Raw genomic sequence first — 21,918 nt, 5'->3', positions numbered from 1 at the left:
TAATGTTGATTTGGGTTTTCTTTGATTACAAGTTCCCTTGATTGATTGTGATAAAACTGAACTAATTTATGTTAGAAAAAAGTTGGCATAAATCAAATATATTTAATTAGTATAGTAAAATAAAAATATTTATGTAGCATTACCAAGTTGCGTGTATGTCAGCAAAGTTATAATCACTTTTGACAGCTCTAACTCACATCCTAAACTTTTCTAAACTTTTCTGCCGACTCAAGTTTATCAGAACAAGATCCGCTTTTGAGCTTAGAACATACTTGCATTACTTTGCTCACTAATAATCCTCTTAGAGCGAAAAGCAAACCGCATCCAAATCTACACAAACAATGAGGTTAATTGTTATGGAATAAAGGACAAGAAAACCTAGATTACTTTAGTTTGGTGAGAAAAAATACTTGCTGAAAATGGGCAACATTTTATAGCTACTACATGTGTACATTTACAGAAGGTACTTGGATTCGAACTATAACATAAGCACGTCTCTAGTTTACAGTCCTTTCAATGTAAACCGCAATATTGAAACGACTCAATAGGAACAAGCCTATTCCTGTTCAAAACTCAAGAAATGATTCTCGGCTGCAAGAAGTGGATTGTCAGAAGTGTTTTAATTTGGAAAAAGTTGCTGATGAGAACTATGAGTAAACTAGTGATGAGTGAGCATTATAAGGAAGCATATAACATGGTCCAAACTGAGCATATGTCCCCTTTAATAAACATTTAAAGTAGTGTCATTCTGTACCTCTCTGATCTGCTCCTGCTCGGACTCGTGTCTCTTGATCATGACTTTCCTCTTAAACGCCCTGCAGTTCCTTTCGTAGAAGACCCTCTGCTGGGCCAAAAGGTGGGCCTCCTCCTCGGCCTGGGAATGCTGCAGATTTTCCTTGTGCTTGGACATTCGCTCCTGCTTCTCCTTTTTGGGTGTGCTATGATCCTCGTTCATCTCCTGGAATGAAGTCAGTTCAAGCAAAAATGTAAAAGGAGTGATGATGTATAGAATTGTAAGGTTGCTACTTTGGACCTGAAACAGATTTAAACAAAGAATACTGAGGAATCTTTAAAGGTGCACGATGGAGCTTTCTTGGTGAGGGTCCACCATAGACTTTTGATGTTAATGTGGTTTGCCATCTGCTTGTCTCTATGGAGATGTTGTTGTTATTCTGTGGAACATTCTGGGCAAAGCATTAAATTTATCTCCATGGCAATAAGCAACTTCACCTTAAGAGAGCATGACTTTCAAGTAGTTTTTTTTGGTTTTGCAATGAGAAATATCTGCAATTGAATACTGTACATGCAACACAGATACATTTAATGCTATTTTGTGGAATATGCCAGGCACGGTTATAAAATCTCCATGGAGACAAGCTGGTGGCAGACCAGATTAACATTAAACATCTATAGTAGACCCTCACCAGGAATGTTCCACGGTGCACCTTTGAGATTTCTCAGTATTTGCTTAACATATCAACAAAAGACGTATAGAGGCCTACAAATCTAAGCTCTCGACTAAAAATACATCACGCACTGTGGTTAACCCTCTCCCTAAACAGATCACTTTCGCTGCCAGAAGGTATTACGCAGAACAAAAAAACTCCTTTCCTATTTTAGCTGCCCCTCGCCAGTTTCCATTTCTTTTATGGGCTTTAAGATAATCTAACTCAAACTGATACACTGAATACATGAGCCTGATACCAGCTCCTTTGCAGCCTTCATTTGAAAATATCCCCCCCTGACACTAACAATTTTCTGAAAACTATATCCCAAATTAGTTTACTTTGCTTGTAACTGAAAACACTACGCACCAAACACCCAGCCCACATGAGTATTGTAAAGCCCTTTGCGGTGCTTTGGAGGCTGTGATGTACGCTAACTAAGTACGGCTTTAGCTCGTTCCAGTGTGTAGGTACAAAAGGAGTGGGACGAATGACTCAGCACAACTTCCAACACAAAATTCAGCTACTGGGAAAATAAATGCGTGAAGGAAATATGTGTGGAGGAAGGCAGAACCAACAATAAATAGAAGTTGGGCTGGGCGATACGGTGATAAAAGTGGAATCGTGATGTGTAAGTCGTGACTTTGGTGGACTTGTATTGATGTGATTCACGAATTTTCAGCTCAAACACAGGCTCTTTTCCTCAATGACTCCTCCTATTGGTCAGCCTCTGTCACGCTCTGAGTGAGTGACAGGTGGATTTAACCAATCATAGTTAAGAAGGAACTTTCGGAAGAAGCAGGTGACTTTATTAATCTCCTGACAGCAATATAAAGCTACCAAGTTTGTAAGAAGAATGACAAACCTGGTTCCAAGAAAATTATTATTATTTATTTATTTATTTTTTGCATATTGTCCACCCCAAAATAGAAGATACTACAATGTGTTAGTGGTAGACTTGTCAAAATAAATTGATACCCTGATACGAATTGATAATAAAGTCATTTTTGTTTTTCAGACCAAGGTTTAGTTTGCCAGCGCCATTTGCAGTCCGACTTCTTCAGGACAGTATCCCAGGTGGGTGAGAATAAAAAGGCCCCCTCGTCAAAACCCCTTTAAATCAGCTGACCGGATATGTCACAGCAATAGGTATGAAAACAAACTAAACCTTGGAAGAATCTATTAAAATAAATTAGTGGAAGACCAGATGAATCTCACTGGACCGATGCTAAAACTAGACACTGGATTAAGCAGGTGCTGGAAAATAAATGACATAAATGGGAGAAACTGGGACCATGATGTACTTAAGAATGAGCATAAGGCCGAATGGTAATATAACTGAACTACTGTCATTCTGAGTTGAAAATTACGATCAAAATAGCTGTCTTGTATCAAACACTTTCCTTAGTATCAAAAAGAAGGTGTTTTAATACATTTTCTGCATACTAATCGGAGTGCCTCGGATAAGTCTTTTCTTATGTCAGCCCTGATCTGGATCCTACAAAAACCTCCTGAGTTCTCCACATCTGTGATCCAGTAAGAGCTCAGCAAAGAACTTCTAAATGGTCAAAATTAAGGTTTACACTTTAAGTCCCGTGATAATAGCCAGAAGTGAAAGGCTCCAACAGAAACAAAGAAGAGGAGGTCTCGCAAACACGGCTCACCTCTTTGATCTTCTCCTTGCAGAGTTTATAATGTTTCTTCTGATTATCCAGAAAAGTGGCCAGCTCTTTCTTCTGCTGAGTGATGATCTGCTGCTGGAACTTCTTCTCATCTGCTACTGTTGTCTTTACCTGTCACATACACAACAGCAGGTGGTTTACTTTTTATATTTTAGTATTAGTTAAAACCCCTGTTTAAAATAATGCCTGGTATCGGTATTGTTACATGGTATTGATGAGCGAGGGGGGGACAAAGGATCTGTTGTCCCAGACCCCAGGGTCTTAGGGGCCCAGAGTTAGACAGGTCACAATAATCACTATATCGACTTATCGTTTGCTATAAAAGTTGGAACAATATTTTTTCAGGTCAATATTTATCGCGTGTATATTTTCTATGTACTATCGAGGAATTTTTTTTGGTTATATGATAAGATTTAAGACATAATAAAAGTGTGAATTAATAAATTCTATGACTCATTACAGATGCAAACTAATCACTAAAGTGTTTCATTCGGCTATTTATTTATTGCAGATCATGATTTTTTTTAACAATATTGTTTAACAATATTATCGTTTATTGTCTATGTTTACTTTACAGCAATATATCATACTTCAAAGTGCATTATTGTGACAGTCCTACTCAGAATTGGACTCTCTTCCTATTAATTTACATTACAGGGGTTTCTCGCCCTAGGCCTCCAAATTTCTGTCGACTCAAAATGAAGGACTCGTACTCATATTGATTTGGGAAAATGTGGTATTGGTGCATCCCTAGTGTTTCTACTTTCACTAAACATTATTGAGTGTTGTTGTTAAGCTTTTTTCCTTTGGTAGTAAATTAACATTTGAGAAGGTGAGAGTCCTATACCCATTACTATTATTAATATATAAAATGATTAAGTATTAATGATAGGAGCCAACTACTTAGGTTTTCATTTATGATATGGATCACTTAGAAAAAAGTTTACTGGTGTCCTGCTTTAGGGAGATTGTGTCAGGGGCAGTGGTGGATGAAGTACTCAATGTTGTTACTTAAGTAAAAGTGCAGATACAGAGGTAAAAGTAAAAGTATCACATGCAAAAAATCTACTTAAGTAAAAGTATTTAAGTTTAAGCATTTTAAAATGTACTTAAAAAGAGTAAAAGTATTTCACACAAGTGTTGTTAATTTGTTTAAGTGTTAAATGTAGTGACAGTGATTAAAAATTATACAATTTTTGGTCAGCAGCTGCAATACGAGTCATTTTTTTACTTTTTCTTATGAATTTTGTGTATTTATTTTTGTTTGCTCAAAGCCGAACCTTGAACTTGAAAACTTCAATGAGGATGTTACTACAAACATGGAAAAAATAACCCGTCAAAGTACAACTAGTAGAAAGTACAGATACCTGCTCTCAAATATAGTGGTAAAAAGTATCCACTGTAAAATTGACTTAAGCACAGATACCTAAAAATGATACTTTACTACTTGTACTTTGCTACCTCCCACCGCTGGTTAGGGGGCATAATGTGTTCAATATTACGGTTTATGATATTTTCTGTAGCAGTAAATCGCACTTCGTAATTTGTTATTCTCTCAGGCCTGGGAGTAATTTCTAAAACGCATGTGTAGTTATGTATAAGGGGATGTCATCTGTGTATGTGTACGCTCTTCCACTGGTCCCTGAGGCTTACTAACTAAACACAAGTGAACATTGTTTTTCCAGGCGTGACCTTCTTCTACTGTGTAAACTCAAGTCTTCTGTCATTAAAATTATATAACTTTTTCCATTCATTGTGTTTATTTATACTATCAATTTGTTCTCGGTCATCTTTTTTTTTTTTTTTCTTTTTCCGTAGGACCGTTTCCTTTGAATGTTGGACTAAAATATTCCTATCATCTGTGAAACAACTCAGTGGATAATGTACTTGGGTCCTTCCGCTCACCCCTTTGGTCCCACTGTAGCTGCTGGATTATGGGGGAAAAAAAAAAAAAAAAAAAATCAGAATCACGATTATTTGGGGAAAAACTAAAATCATTATCATTTGCAATATTTATTTAATTTTATTTTATTTAGAGAACAATTTTTTTTTTGTTTTTTTAAATTTATAATATTTGTGCTTTATGTTTTATAAGGCACTATGGATTAGACAGGTGGTTTTGCTGTATGTTTTATGAGGTAGCAAAGTCTTCTTGCCATTCAAAACTTAATCAAATCGTTTTTGGTTTTTTTTTGAATACTCGAGAAATAATTGTAAACTCGCTAAAAATCCGACATAATGCACAGCCTCGTAGCCCCACCTCCTTCTCATAATGCACGACGTGTTTCTTGGCCAGCTTCTCCAGTTCGATGTAGGCGTTGTTGGCCTGAGTCTCCACCTCCTTCTGCAGTTTGAGGCGGTGCTCGTCCATCTCCGCCTTGAGTTTGTTCTCCAGCGCGATCAGCTGCTTCTGGTGCTGCCGACGCATTCTCTTATAACCGGACATCTGCTCCCGAAGCTCGTTCTCCTGCTCATGCTCGTGGATCTGCTTGGTCACCTATGAAAGAAGAACGATTAGGCCAGATTACGCCAAGGAAGTTGTAATGATAGACGTAAACAAACATACGTAACATTAACATTTTTGTATTCAGATACTATTTAAGTCAACCTTCTTTGGAAACCTGAAAATACACCAAGTCCCCCCTGATAGATCCCTGTATCCCTGCTTGGGAAACACTGTTTAAACTGTACACAAACAATTGCAAAAACTGGGACTAATGGCACTATACTCATGTTGATTGCTAAATAAGGAATAACAAAATAATGCAATACGTTTAGTCATCTTAAAACCCCACTACACAACATGTCACTCAATAAATAGGTCCGCACACCACCTGCTCATCTCCTTGGACATGAAGCTCTGAAGGGAAACGCAAAACCCACGAGCTCATCACATCTTCACAAACCCAAGAATGACCTTGTAACATCACTTTGTCTGCCAAAATCATCATCTTCTTTAAAAAAAATCTATAAATGAAACTAATATTTGACTCCATTTTGAGATTATGGTCCATGCTACTGAAAACACAGTTGTCCATCTGGCGAAATACAATAATTAGTGAGATCCAGACGCTGTGATGAAGGGCTAAATTCGAAACTTCTTAAATGATCACCACTTAAAAGAACATCACGCACGTACATCTCGAATTTGTTAAGATATTGTCCAACCAACAGATAATAAAACACCAATTAAAACCCAACACAGACATACAAGAGCAAGAGTCTTCAGAACAAGCTCTGACACCAACCTGAGCTAGGAAAGGGTTCTCCAGGTCCAGGTAGTAATCGCTCGCCATCTTCTCATAACTCCCCCCTGAACTCTTTAGGCCAAACATGGTGGCAATTTTATCCAAGAACAGCACCATCAAGAAACATGTCTCAGCATCCTCTGTCTGACCCAAACCTGCCCGAGATCCAGTGGTCCCCAAAGACCATCCCCCCTATGGGACCGACCAGCCCCCCCGTCCGTCCTTCCCTCCCTCCCACGGGCCTGGTAGGAGCAGAGGCGAGCGTGTGAACTTTGAATGAGGCACACAGACTCCGAGCGCCAGCACGAGTACAGAGGCGCTCTTTAGTGCGGCTAGCGCTAAGCGGCGGACAGCAGGTGGGTCACATGAATACCTCATTGACAGAGAGTGGGAGAAGTTGGGGCGCGGGGTTAGCGAAGGAGCGGGCAGAAACATGTGGGAAGGGGGCAATGAGTCCACATGAGAAAATGCAGATGGAGGAGGAAAACTGAAATGCTCTAAGATGGCAGGAGAAGGAGGTCAAAGTCCCAGTTTTTAATCCGCATTGAATCAATAGTGTTTCTGTAACGTAGCTCTGCACACGACGCGGCATGTGACAACTCCATGCACACGCAGAAAGCAGATCAGTCTGAGCAGAGGGACAAAGGTGAATGTTCCATTTCTGAGGCTGGACAAAATTATAAAGCTTTTAAAAGGTCCTATATTACGCGAAATGGACTCTTTTATGAGCTTTAGCCATGTTATAATGTAGTTTCCTCATCAAAAACATACCTAGAGTTGTGTTTCGTTTCATTCACACGTTTGAGTGACTGCATTATAAGTCCATCTACATCTCAAATGCTCAGGATCCTCTGTTCCACCTTGTGATGTCATGTAGTGGTAGTTTTCAGGTTGACAGCTACCTTTTACCTTTTGTTCAACTGAGATTGGCAATTCCAGGGCTGAAATTATCCAAATGATTCTAGTGAAGGTGAGTTTAAAAAAACAGGAGAATGCGTCTTGTATTGCCACATGACATCACAAGGTGGAACAGAGTGTTTGAGAGAACCAAAAATGCAAGATCAGCATGTTAAAAATGTGAAATAAAACACTTCTGTTAGTTTTTTGATGAGGAAACAACCTTATAATATAGATCAGAAAATAATGATGTAATATGGGCCCTTTAGGTGGCATAATTTATATTTCAGGACTATTACGATTCCTACAGATATTCAATTTCTATTTAACTCCTTATTTCGAGACATGCCTTTTTAATCATAGTTTATACTTTCCATTAATATTCATTGTTTTCTGTTGCACCGTAAGCCGAAGCAAGTTTCTGATTTCTAAATCTGATTCTGATTACTAAGGTCGTGGTAGTAAAGGTTACATAGGGACAATTTTCTTGAACTCAAGATGTCTCAATTGCCAACCAGAAATCATTTTCAATCTTCTGGACTGCTTTCAAAACAGTGTTCAGACGACTGCATTTTCTACCATGGCCCACTCCCAGATGAATGAGGGACAGTCGAGAGTGTTTGTCCACCAAAGGTTGGCAGTTTGAATCCTGCTTTAGACATAAACATGCAGAGCAGTCCGATCCACTGAACCACAGGTTAGCAGTGCAATTCCAGCTCCCACAGTTCAATGATGTTGTTGTGTCCTTGGGCAAGACATTTAATGCCCCCCTCGCCCCCAGTGTCTGCCTACACTGGTGTATGAATGTGTGTGAATGGGTGAGTGGTGCCTTAAAGATGCAAAAGAGTTATATAAAATGTGACCATTTACCATTACACCAGCTTGTTACTATTGTCAAAAAATGGGAAATGTGGACGTGAATATTTGGAGAAATGTATATTCATGTTTTATTAGCATGATGGAAAATTATCACCATTGCCATGGCAATTAACAATTCAAAATGAAGTATAATATTTTTGAATATTTTCAATAATTATCAAAAAAGCATCTACAAACATGAAACTGAAACCCATGAATATCAGAACTAGCATCAGACCAAAAGGTATTTATAAAGTTCTATTTTGGGACGAAATGTGTTTTTTTCTATTAACATTCTGGTATCAAAATCAGTATTACGAATACACTGTATTTGCTTTTTTGTTGCAAAATTGAAATTGACATTTTTGACGACACTATTTGTTACATCTGTGCTTTTACTCACAAAAACACTTATGTAAGATGTGACATATGGAAAACAAATTTTGCTGAAAAAGCGTCTCCTGTTTCCTTAAGACAAACAGTTAAGATGCTCGTTTGTCACTTTGGACGCGGGCAGTCGACATCTCTGGGTTTTTATTTAGTGTGACTATAAATAGTATTTAATATTATCTTCTCTGCATCTCATTAGTGGTAGAACACAACAAAGTAAAAGTAGTAAAGTACTATACACATTTTAGGTATCTGTACTTTACTTAAGAACATTTTAATGTGGATAATCTTTACTTTCACTTCACTACATTTGAGAGCAGGTACCTGTACTTTCTACTCCACTACATTTTGAAAAGTAAAAGTTTTTTTTATTTTTTATTATTGAGACCTGCTGATAAGGCTGAGGGGTTATTTTTTATCAGGTTCATAGTTTGAACAAACAAAAGTATACAAATAAAAAAAAGCCTAAAAAAAGATTGTTTCAATAGTTTCTGTTGAACAAAATTCAGCACAAATCTTTATCAAAGCCAATCCATTTGAAACCTTATAAGACTTCAAAATACGCACAAAATACTTACTTTTTACTCTTTGAGTAAATTTTTAAAACAGATACTTTAATACTTTTACTCAAGTATTTTTTTGCTCCAGTATCTGTAATTTTACATAAGTAAAAAAAATTCTTCTTCCACCACAGCTACAAGCACAGGTCCGGTCTGAGGGCATCAGAGCGCACACTGTCACATACCGTCTCACTCAGTGTCGCTATAAGCTCCAGATGACCTTTAGTAACCCCCTTTTCTCTTCAGATTCTTCAACAGTGTGACCAACCAACATCAGTTCATGTTTTTTATGTATGTACTTTTTACTGGTGTACTATTTAACATTTCTGGGTGAGGAGTATGCCACCTGCTTGTTTCCATGGAGACGTTGGTAAATAGTAAACGGTCAGATATTTATATATAGCGATTTTCCACCTTTAAAGCACTCAAAGCGCCTGTAATTATCTATTCACACACACACTCATACACCAGTGTACACAGACACTGGGAGTGACGTGGGTTAACTGTCTTGCCCAAGGACACAGCGACAGCATTCATCTGTGGGAGCTGGTATCGCACTGCCAACCTGTGGGTCAATGGATCTGACCTCTCAACCAGCTCAACCATGTTTATGTTGCGGGCGGGATTCGAACTTCCAACCTTCAGATCAGTGAATTATATAGCTTGCATGTATTCATCTATAGGTGTTTTTATTACATGCAAAACACCTTGAAAATCATATATTCCTCCTTTGAGTGTCCTCTCCACAGATCTGACCTGTACCTTGGGCCTGGTGTAGCCCGCTTGTCTTCAGAACAATACGCAGATTACCGGTAGTTTAATCCCATGCTGTGGAACATTTCTGGGAAAGCAATAACATCTGTGGAGACGAGCAGATGGTGGCTCCTCCACCAGAAAAGTTGCACAGTTCACCTTTAATACACGCTTTGACTAGAATATCAAACAAACTGTAAAAACCTACCAAAAGGAACAAACCAATGAACCAACAAATACATAATCAACAAAAAGACCTGCGTATCTCTCTTTCTACACGACGACACAACACAACGCTAAAAACATTCATCTTTATTTACCATGACGACTTATTCTTTTGTCACCACTCTGCCTGCACTTATTACGACTGTACACGAGTGGACACAAAATCTATACGTAATCTTTTGTCGTCTGTTCGAACCATCTGAAGCCTTCATCCTCCTCTTTCCTCTCATTTTATCTACCTGCTCATCCCTCTATCTTTTATCTGAGGCCAATCCGAGGACGACTGCACTCGGCACAAAGACATGATGTCATCTTCTTCAGCGCCGGCGGGCAGAATCAGCCACCACACTGCTACTGCTGGTGCGTTTTATAACACGGCAACATGGGAATAGTAACACTCGCCGCATATATCTCCAAATTCCTTTAAAATTGAATGGAGTAAACTGGTAAGACAATAAGACAAGTGACTACCAGCGTACTAACATTTGAACTCTATTTTGTTACTAAAGAAAAAGCTTGATACTGATTTTGATGCAACAATCACAAACTATTTTCATATAATCGTTCGTCGGCCATTTTATGTAATCGTGAGACTCGGCTACAAAGAGAATTGACATATCTCTAGAGTGTGCTGGAAAAAAGCTAGACTGTAGTTGTTTTCACTAATAACAAAGTACATAATTATATAAAAGTTGTTTTCAATATAGAACCTATACATAATATTAAAATGATAATTATTCATATCCATAGCAACTTTATTCATTATTGTTGTATAATCGTTAATCTCAATTATTTTGGCCATGATAATTTTAATATTGTCCCATGTCAAACCTGTGAATAACAGTTTTTTCAACAGCCAAGTACATTTTCTATAACACTCACAATTTTAATTATATCGTTCACTGAATTATCAGGTTTATCAATTAACCAAATAATCTTGGCATTTTATTTAAGATTTTATTGCAGCCCTGGGCAATATAAAATGAAAAATAAATAAAAAATCGTAGCAGTCATTATCGCATCTTGTTTGGTTACATTTTAGTCTTATCAAAAACTCAAACAAGAGCTTTACATTGTAATTTCCTGAACCTACTACTACTATTAGTGCTACCCCTACTACCCCTACTACCACTCACTACATCTGCCACTACTATAACTACTACTACCACTACTACTACTAGCACTACTGCTACCACTACTACCATCCCTACTACTAGCACTACCAATACCACCACTACTAGCACTACTACTACCACGACTACTATTACTACTACCCCTACTACTAGCACTACTACTACCACAACTACAACTACGACTACTATTACTACCACTACTACTACTACTACTACTAGCACTACTACTACCACTACTACTACCACGACTACAACTACAACTACTATTACTACCCCTACTACTACCACTACCACTGACACCACCACTACTACTACCACTACTACCTCTACACCTACTACTACTACCAAATCTCAGTGCTACAGTAAAAGAACAACAATAAAAACATTGATAGACAGATTAAACATAAAAATATAGGTTTGTGATAATTGCTATTTAACACACACAAAAATTCTTCTCCAGCTGAACTTAGGTCCACGGCAAATTCTCTGTGAGTAAAAGCACTTGGTCTGGATCTCTCTATGAAAAAGACCCAAGCTGATCATTGACAATAAAAACAAACTGAATCTCGATCAAAATTTGATCAATCGCACAGACCTACTTCATTGGAATTCTAACAACACTTGCGATGCAGTGGTGTGAACAAAACAAGCAACGTAGCACACGCAGGAGACTTCACATCTTCTCAACGCTCGGGTCCCAATCCGGTCGAGGACATGACAAGGACACGAACACAAGAGCTGTATCGTTCAACAGTTTATGTATTAAACCTGAACAAAGCCCAATCACAATTAAAACCAGTGGGTCACGGTTGAGTAAACACACACACTGGTTCTGATGGTTACTACTGGTGCACGTTTCCATGACAACAGACGGAGAGGCAGAGGAAGCTCCGCCTCTTTTCAATAAAGGGAGCAGAGTCATGTGAGAGACTGGGGTATGTTTGAGCGAAGGTGCAAATAAAGGAGTAGGTGGAGGCAGGGGAGTGGTACGGAGGAGGAGAGGATGATACAGTTCACCAACAAAGAAATGAACAAGAACTGAACCAGTGTCATGGAGGCCCATTCAGTCTAATAGTAGTGTTTGTTTTTTTTTCTCTCTTTAACGTTGCACACAAGGAGCAGAGTCTATCTTATTTCCTGTTCTTTTTGTTCATTTCAAAACATGTCACAAATGCACTACATGTACATTGTGTCTATGTAGATAACACATACTGTAAAACTGGTATGCTAGCTGTCATATACAGAACAAATCAGTGAGGGCCTGGTTGGGTTGCCAGCTCTTGCAGCTAAAACCAGTTTACAATAAGCCCAAAGTACCCATACCTTTAGCAAACCCCATTAGCCAGTTTCCTGACACTTGTAGTTGATTCTATGTTCAGTTTTTAATGAAAGGATGTCTTACAGAGATCATACAGCTTATATGACTAACTAAATAAGACATTTTTACAGGTACAATGCATAGACTGTATATATAAATGGACATAGCTAACCTGCTAGCCTCAGATAGGGAGTGAACATGGGCATGCTTCCAGCTCCATCGACTCTGGCTCCAATTCACTTTACATTGGAATATACATCTCTATAACTGCTGCTGTCAGGCTCGTCATTTTGGTCTTAAAATGTTCATATTAATCCCCTCTTCGTGTTCTTGGTGTTCGTATTTCGCTATTTTGTCCGTTGCTCAAGATATCAACATTAATAACAAAATCAGGCAACTTCTTTCCCTGAGATCGCTCCCACTAGCGTTAGCAACAGGTTTGATTGACAGCTAAACCAGTGGTGCGGGCATTAACAGCATCACTCCAGATTGGCTCTTAGGTTGTGATACTCACAGTTTGAAGTCCTAATATGGAACTTTGCTCCAAATTTACGCCTATAACAGCTAGACTCAATCAACTTCATTTAACTGGAGTCTAACGCTATGAATGATGTCACACTCCTTTAGTCCGGTTCTTTATATAGCTGATGATGAAAACACCACATTTTATCCCGTATTACCAAGTTTTATAGCACATTTTTACCCCATCATTTCTCCTTAAACTATGTAGCGTTACTTTGCCTTTAAATGTAGAATTTGCACATATGTTTTTCTCACCAGTGAAGCAGACTTGATGGTTGCGAAGCGTCCCTGGTTCTTGTAGTTTTGGGCCTGGCTGCTCTTGTCCGAGGAAACGGGCCTTAACTCCGGTCTGTGGTCCCTGTGAATCCCATCATCCCAGTACTGATGGTCCTAGAGCAGACACAAACATACAGTCAACATGTGGGAAGAAGAGAAGCAGAAATATACACTACCAGACAAAAGTTTGGACACACCATCTTATTCAATGTTCTTTTTTGGTTTATTTTGACTACTTTCTACATTTTAGATACATATGGAAGACATCAAATATATGAAGTAAGATATATGGAACTATGTAGCAAAGAAAAAAACGTTAAAAAACTCAAAGCAAAGGGTAGCTACTTTGAGGATTTGAATATATAAAGTATCTTTTTAACTTGTATATTATTATTATTATTCAATGTTTTATGTTGCACTTTATCACCGAAGAAAGTTCCTAGTTTGTGAGTTGTGTTCACCGACAATGGCAATAAAAGTCTTCTGATTCTGATTATAAAAATATATATTTTGTAGAGTTATTCAACTATTTTTCTTTACTACATAATTTCATATATATTTTACTTCATATATTTGAAATCTTCTGTATCTATATAAAATGTAAAAAGTTGTAAAAATAAAGAAAAAAAACATTTAAATTAGATTGTGTGTCCAAACTTGTGACTGGTAGTAAATATGATACTAATATGAAGGGTGACGATGAAGTACTGCTGTGAAGTAACTTAAATAAACTATTGATACACATGTCAATATTTAATGTGTAATATTACACTGAGTATTGTGGCATTGGGTGAAGTGGCCAAACACTGTACTCAAGTTAGTGTTCTGTTACCATCAAAAATTACTAAAATAGAACTAAAAAGTTGTGACACAGTATTGAAAAGTAAAAGTGAAAAAAGAAATTGGTAAAATACTGCTTGAGTGACCATAAACTCAACAAAGAACATTTTATTAAACAGACAAAATACAAAAAATAATCTACACATTTCATGTTTTTACCCCAGTTTTAAGTACACGTAAGAAAATATGTATATGTAAAGTAAGTGCAAATAATGTAAGTATAAATATAACTTCTGATACTCCAAAATAAATTCATCTAGTTAACATTTCATGTTGAAGGTTGAGTTCTAACACTGGCGCCTAAAAAGACGACAAAGAGTCCTGTGAGGCTCTTGATTGCATTAGAAAAACAATGTGTCACTTCCCCTTGTTCTGTGCTCAGTGACTTGAAACAATGCAGTATCTGTCTGTTCAGAGAGTGACAAGTGTATTCACGTAGTGTCAGACACAAAGGCAGAAGAAGAGAGGGGCTGACAGAGCACTGACAGCCATCCCCGCTAGCGCTCGTAATCTTTTGAGATAGTTTGGGTGAGGAGCGGGTTTTATGTCGACTTCCTGGAAAATCTTACGAGGTCAAATTGGAGGCTATAATACGTTGATAGTAAGTTAGGTTCATATCTGTTAAGGAAGCAACGCATCAAAAATAGTGGTGACTATGAAGACTTTAACACTAGATGCATGATTGAAATGAGACCAGAGGTGGGAGAAGTACTCAGTTTTGTTACTTGAGTAAAAGTAGAGATACAAGAGCAAGTAAAAGTATCACATAAACAAATCTGCTTATCTCTATTAAAGTACCTGTTTAGAAATGTACTTAAATTGTAAAAAATAAAAGTATTTCACACATATTTTGAGATCTGATAAAGCTTCAAATGTAGTGATTTTGATAAGATTTGTGCTAAATTTTGTTCAACTGAACCGACTTGTTCAACTCAACAACTGAACCGTTTTTCCCCTAGCTGTTTTTATTTGTATATTTTTATTTGTTCAAAACAAACCCCTCAGGCTTTTCAACAGGTCTCAGATAATAATGAAAAATACTTTTACTTTTCAGTCCTGTTTAAAAATGTAGTGGACCAGAAAGTACAGCTAACTAAACACAGATAGCCATACTTAAGTACAAATTTTACATATACTGTATGTATTTTCTTTAGTGCAGTACTTTACTTCTTCCACTTCATTATGTTCTACCACTGAATCAGACCCATCAATAAAATGTGTCAATAACTAATCCTGTCATGATAATTACGAAATTGACTTGTCCTTCAATACATGCTGGATGGAACAATACTTTTTAGGGTCAATATTTATCGTGGGTACATTTTTTTTGCAGTAGTGGGATATTTTTGATTTTTTTTTTTGGAATATGATGAGATCAACAACTTCAACAATATAATCACACTTCAAAATTAGCTTCATAGCACAATTCTGACATATCTGTTGGAAGGAAGTGTAAATTTAAAACTGCAAACATATTTAACTGACTGCATCTTGATTGTGAATATTATTGGACTGTCTCTTCACAGCATAGATTGTATCAGGGATGTCTGCCATATTAGATTAGCGAGTTGAAAAGTGTATCTAATTGAAGTCTTGTTGATTTGTTGAGGCTGTGAAGATTGGGCTCATATCGTTTAAGCAAATTACTTTTCAAAATTTCCTTGACAGCAGTACAGTTTCCAGAGTCTTTCCCAAACAAAACACTGTCGAACTACTATTTTAATAAATTCTTTTTTTCAGACCAAGCTTTAGTTTGTTTTTATACATGATTTCTGCCCGCAGATTTAAACAGGTTTTGGCGCCGCCTTCCTACCGGTGGGGGCAGGTCGACAGTGCCATCTGCAATCCGACTTCTTCAGGACAGTATTCTAGGTGTGTGAGAGTAATAAGGCCCCCTCGTCCCCGTTTAAAGTCCCATGGGCACGTTTCTGTATTTTGATTGCCTCCTTAATCCTGCGACGATGTTTGTTGTCCTCTGTCCCAATGATGCTTGCTCTGTCCCAGTCCATAATGTGGTTCCTTCTTTTGCAGAGGCCAGAAATGGTTAATTTGAGTCACTCCTGTTCTACTTTGTGTTTTGTTGGTCGTGTGCATGCCTTTGCTGTTTCCTTCTCACATTCTGTCATATGTTTTTGTTCCTTTGACGGCGCAAACATCTTTGGGACAGAGGACATCAAACATCGTCACTGGATTAAGGAGGCAATGGAAATACGGAAACATGCGCATGAGACTTTAAACCGGGACGAGGGGGCCTTTTTACTCTCACACACCTGGGATACTGTCCTGAAGAAGTTGGATAATTAATTTAATCTATGTTCTTACCCTCACTTATGGTCATGAGCTTTGGGCAATGAGAGAAAGAACAAGATCGCAGATGGTCATAGAGATACCCTTAGAGATAGGGTGAGGAGTTTAGTCACAGGAGGAGCTGGAGGAAGTGAAGGAAGTCTGGGAGTCCCTGCTTAGACTGCTGTACCCGTGACCCGGCCCCCGATAAGCGGAAGACGATGGATGGTTTAATTATAATTCTACATATGTTTTTGGAAAGATTTTGGAACATGAGAATTTGTTTGTTGCACCAGGCAAAGTCCAAACTGTTACCTTCTTGTGGTGGGGGGAGGAGTCCAGATTGTAGTCCTGGGGGTGCATCAGGGTCATTTCGGAGCAGGTGTCGTCCAGTACCTCCTGCATGCTGTTGACGCTGCTGCTCTGGCTGCCTGTGCTCACAGAGGTGCTGGGGATGGAGTGGTTACTGCCCAGGCTGTTCATCTTACAGCTAGCTGCCTCACTGTCCTGTAAAACAATAGAGATATACACACATTTATGTACTGATACACGACAAGATAATCTGGTTCTGTTATGATTTGTTATGCAATCCACCAAAAATAACAACTCTATCTTTTATTATTTCACCATGCCACAAACTACAGAGAAATATTGCGATAAGTGATAATATTGAAACTAATTTATGATACTATTAAGATTAAGTTTTAAATAATGCATGATAATCCCAGTAAACCGTTTCATTAAAAGACATGCAACATATAAATGGCAGAATGTACCAATAATTAGCCATAAGTTATAACTTATTCACCACTTTACAGCTCAAATCTTATTGTATTATAACAAAAACACCCAAAATCTCCCCAGAAAGAAAAAGAACGACTACTAAGTAAGTACTCACAATAACTATTAACACCCAAAATATAATGTTTCAGATTTCATATATTAATAATAGTGATTATTGTGACAGGAAGGAATTCACAAAGTTTTATACTACAGTAAATGAATCTATTATAAACTAAGGTAGTATTTGAAACTGATCTGCTATCCATATAATGCTGCTTAAGTACTTTAATTTATTGATTCAAAATACTTATATAAAAAGTCCTAATTATGCGTAATTTGTTTTGCTTTTATTTCACTCGGTTTTCTATCTCTTTTCAGGTTTTTTTTTTCTTTTATAAATTACCTATTATTTGTGTACTGTAGTTTAACTGTACATGTAACTTAATTAAAAAAAAAAAAAAAAACAACACACAAAAAAAAAACTGCTCTGCTATCCACCAAAATAACAATTATGTCAGGTTGGTATATTGTTACATTAGTAAATTTTAAGTAGTTCTAAGCTCTTTCATTGCTCAGAACAAGTAAATAAATGGTTCTGTTTCATTGTGCATATGACTGAAAGGTTTTTATTTTGCACTAACCTCTTTTAATGTCATAATGATTATTTATGTTTTGATTTCTTATCCTGCAAAGCACTTTGAATTACTTTATTTGTATAGCACAATCATCTTTTTATTGTTCAACAGTTATTGCAACTCTATAAGGTAGAGTTCGATGCAAAAACAGCTGTAATAAAAATTCAGTTCGAGCCTCTATATGAAAGCATCTGCAAAGCCTTGAAATATTAAAGAGTAAAACACTGGTGCAGTTACAGCCCCTTACAGCCTGCTCTGGTGCAGTGTGGAGGTTATAATGGGGTCCTGTTGCACTGAGCTCTGGTGACGGCTGTGGAGCATTGCGTCACATGGTGTAAAATGTCACTATGGCGGCTGCTGGCTGATGTCTGCTCACTTTGCTGCAGTTCAGGTCAAACAAGGGGCATATCAACTCTATGTGTGTGCGTATAGGAGGGAGACTATAGTGTGGTAGTTACTGTATCCAACTATTGTTCAATATATGATAGATGGTGCAGTATTTTTGGGGTCTCTTTGATCACATTTTTTTCTTTTTATATTAAACCAGTTGAAAGCTAGCACCATGTCCCTCCCCATAGACTGTATAAAGAAGTGAGTGTGACGTCACCGTTAGTGTTCAACACTAGTGAAATGAAGCTCAAGGCAAGCAGTTATAAGGGAGAATATGGAGCAAAGTTGCATCTTAGGAATTCTGACTGCTAGTATCATAGCAACCAAAGAGCCAATCTGGAGCAAGTCTGTTGAAGGTAACAGTCCCGTACCGCTCGTTTAGCAGAAAGTGGGCGCTTAGCAACGCTGTCAATCAAACCGGTTGCTAACACTAACAAAATCGAGCTCGGGAAAAGAAGGCTTCTGATTTGTCTGTTATTAATGTTCATATCTTGAGTTATGGACACATTAGCAACATAAAAACAAGCAAGATTATGTAGAGCGGGTTCATACAAACATTTTAAGACCAAAATGACGAGCCTGACAGTAGCAGTTACAAAAAGGTCAAGTGAATTGAAGCCAGAGTCAATGGAGCCAGAAGCTACATCCATTTACACATACAGTCTATGGTCCCCCCTTGTACCCACCTCCTCCTCCTCCTGGCTTTCCCCCATTGGTCCGTTGTGTTTTTCTTGGTAGAGGATCTTCTTCATCTTTCGATACTGAAGATTGTCCAGCTCCCGCACTGCATCCTTGGTCCTCTGGATGAGGTCCAAGAGAATCCGCGGCGGTCGTTCTCGACGCACAAAATCATGCTGAGGAAAAACAGATTTGAGTAAATAATTTTGTTCAAGTTATTGACCATTATTTTCATTCTCACTGTACTTTCCCCTGAGCATTATAACACCATTTATCACTAGAGAGCGCCTGCATTGCTCACATATCCTCTGCCACAGCTGAACACAGAGCAGATAGAAATTGATTTTCAGGAATGGGCATAATCCCTTTTCAATATATAATGTCATAAATGCATTTTGCCTTGGTGCTGACATAATGGTAGTAGAATTATGAAGAATCACACACTAAACAAAGACGCCTTGACTATATTTAGACCGGTTCTGCAAATGTATTTCTGGACTTCAAAAGTATGGACTGAGAGCGCAGGACCATAAAGCAAAATTATTACTTTACTGCAGCAAAATGTAGTCATAAATATGGACATATTAAAAAAACAAAGCAAAACTTTTATAACCACAAAAGTATGCTCATGTTTCCATACTTCTCATCAGAATTGGGACTAAACCTGGAACTAAACTTTAACTAAAACTAAACCAGGACTAGAACAGGTCCAAACCAATTGTACATCGAGACTAAACAGCGACAAGTAACACAGTCTATGATACTAGTGTGTTTACTTATAGATTCCCCTTGTAACATTCCCTGTGCGCTTTGCCTGGAATGTTCTACAGTACGGCATTACACTTAGCTACAGTGCATTTGTTCATTTACACTTTTTGTTGTTCCTAAAATACCTTGAAAACCAAAACACATACTAACTATGGGCAGGTTTAGCCTCTCCACAGATCCGACCTGTAACTTTTCCACAGTGCAGTGCCATGCAGACAAGTTGCTGACGTCACCAGGCACATTCTAGCGGTAACATCTCCATGACAAGTTAGTGTCTACTTTATTGTAATCAGCATTTTTACACAACAAATATAAAACGATGCTTACGTCTGATGTTTATGTTTAGTGTAAAGTAGTTTGTTTAGAAGGCTACACAGTATGTCCTTGTGTGAACTAAGGTAAAAGTAAAATGTAGACCAAGTTGAAAGGAAAAAAAAAACGATTTGAGGTCTAATTCTGGCTCCTTTTTGTGACAGATAGTGGTGTAGTGGGTTAGTCTGGACACAGGGGAATGACATCACACGCTCGAAATAGAGGTTACAGTCATTTGTCCCGTTTTCAGATGGTCCAGTACAGTAGAGCTATGCCAGGTTACTCCATTGTGTCTACAGCACTACAGCGCTCATTAAAGGGCCCATATTACGTCATTTTATGGAGTTGTGTTTTGTTTCAGTCACACATGGTTACACAAGACCCTGTTCCACCTTGTGATGTAATGTAGTAATACAGGAAGTGCTCCACTGTGTTTTTAAACTCCACACACCTTCACTAGAATCATTTGGACAATTTCATTCCCAAGAATTTCCACTCTCTACTAAACAAAGGTAAAAGGAGCTGTTAACTTGAAAACTACCGCTTCATGACATCACAAGGTGGAACAGAGCATTTTAAGCTTTGGAGATGTACACAGACTAATAATAAAGGATTTCTAAAATATGTGTGAACTCCAGGTATGTTTTTGAGGAGTTAACACCATTCTAACATGGCATAACGCTCAAAAAGAATCAATTTTGTGTAATATAGTTAAAAATAATGACATCATCCCTAAATACTACAACCCCTGTTACCATGGAAACATTTACTTCCTAGACGACTGGTGAAAATGGTAAAAGTTAATATATTTTAATTTTGACCTTTTGGGATTCTTGTGACCTAAATGCTTGCCTGGGATCCAGAAAACACACTGCTTCAATACTTTATGAACATGTGAGTCTGGTCACAAGTGAATCTCACAAGGGGGTGAAAAACATGGTGGACTTCTGTAGAATTAATGGGAGCTAAACTCTGATAATCTGAGGTAAAATACGTTTCAAATCTGACTGGATGATCACGTCTGACCGGGTTTGAGATGCAATAGAGGGCGTGGGGACCAGAGTGATACCAATTTGTATAAAAATCAGATAGCGATCATTCTGGATTTGGAATTAAGGTTTTAGTTCAAACACACAAAATGTGAATTAAAATATGATGGAAGAAACTTTGTTCAGAGAAGGCTGGACTAAATCAGTGAAGCAGGTCATTTTGGGAGTAGACAACCTGTCGACAGAAAGAGAGCAAAAAGTAACGCTAAGCTGTTCAAACCTAAAATAATGATGACTACTAGCTCTGACCCTTTGGATGTCTTTTTTTCTACACAACTAAATTCAAATCCTCTTTGCCCCCAAACCTGTCAGCCTATGTTGCACATGATATGCACGCCATTTGGAGACACTCTCAAGCCTGACCTGATAATAAGCGTACCATAATTATCTTACACTTCCTTATATTTAGGGTCATTTTTTGTTGTAAACCAATAACATCTGACCTGTAAAAGGTTAAATAAGTCACTTCTATGGCTCAATATTGATGCAATCTGTTATTTATTTGTTGCAGCTCAGGGCTTTTAATGATACTGTCTATTTAAAAATGGTTTACTAGGATTATCCTGCATTATTGCGATTGTATCAGTTGCATAAAATCGTGTTTATCGCATTATATCTCTATAGCAATATATCATGCTTCAACATTGTGTTGTTGTGACAGGCCTAGACACTTCAGTTAAATAAAAAATAAAGTTAAATCCTGACACTTTATGTTCATTTAAGTGTCTTTTATGTGTTGATTTATAGGACGCTTGGTGGAACTCACTGGTTTTTAAATGCGCTAAACTGGCTTGGCTTGTTTCGACAATATATCGCACACTGTAATGTAAAGCCTACAAACCGGCTGATTTATTTTGCTATAGACACCAT

The 21,918-nt window shown here is 37.7% G+C and overlaps 1 protein-coding gene across 4 annotated transcripts in view; it reads right to left on the bottom strand.

The window, feature by feature from the left end:
- The window catches only part of taok3a (TAO kinase 3a), an 89,301-nt gene that overhangs the window by 6,927 nt on the left and 60,456 nt on the right, over positions 1 to 21,918 (bottom strand). For 3 of the 4 annotated variants that reach the window (XM_033972040.2, XM_033972041.2, XM_055223963.1), the window contains 6 exons: positions 18,928 to 19,095; positions 16,749 to 16,940; positions 13,287 to 13,421; positions 5,388 to 5,624; positions 3,110 to 3,238; positions 755 to 958 (listed from right to left, as the gene is read on the bottom strand). In XM_033972040.2, coding sequence (XP_033827931.1) covers positions 755 to 958; positions 3,110 to 3,238; positions 5,388 to 5,624; positions 13,287 to 13,421; positions 16,749 to 16,940; positions 18,928 to 19,095 — 1,065 coding nt within the window. The remainder of the gene's footprint in view (positions 1 to 754; positions 959 to 3,109; positions 3,239 to 5,387; positions 5,625 to 13,286; positions 13,422 to 16,748; positions 16,941 to 18,927; positions 19,096 to 21,918) is intronic. The other variant, XM_055223965.1, reaches the window with a different exon arrangement.

Source organism: Periophthalmus magnuspinnatus, chromosome 9, assembly GCF_009829125.3.
Source record: "Periophthalmus magnuspinnatus isolate fPerMag1 chromosome 9, fPerMag1.2.pri, whole genome shotgun sequence".
Classification (NCBI taxonomy): Eukaryota; Metazoa; Chordata; class Actinopteri; order Gobiiformes; family Gobiidae; genus Periophthalmus; species Periophthalmus magnuspinnatus.
Note: the sequence above shows the minus strand (reverse complement) of the source record. Positions and strands in the feature narration are given on the sequence as shown.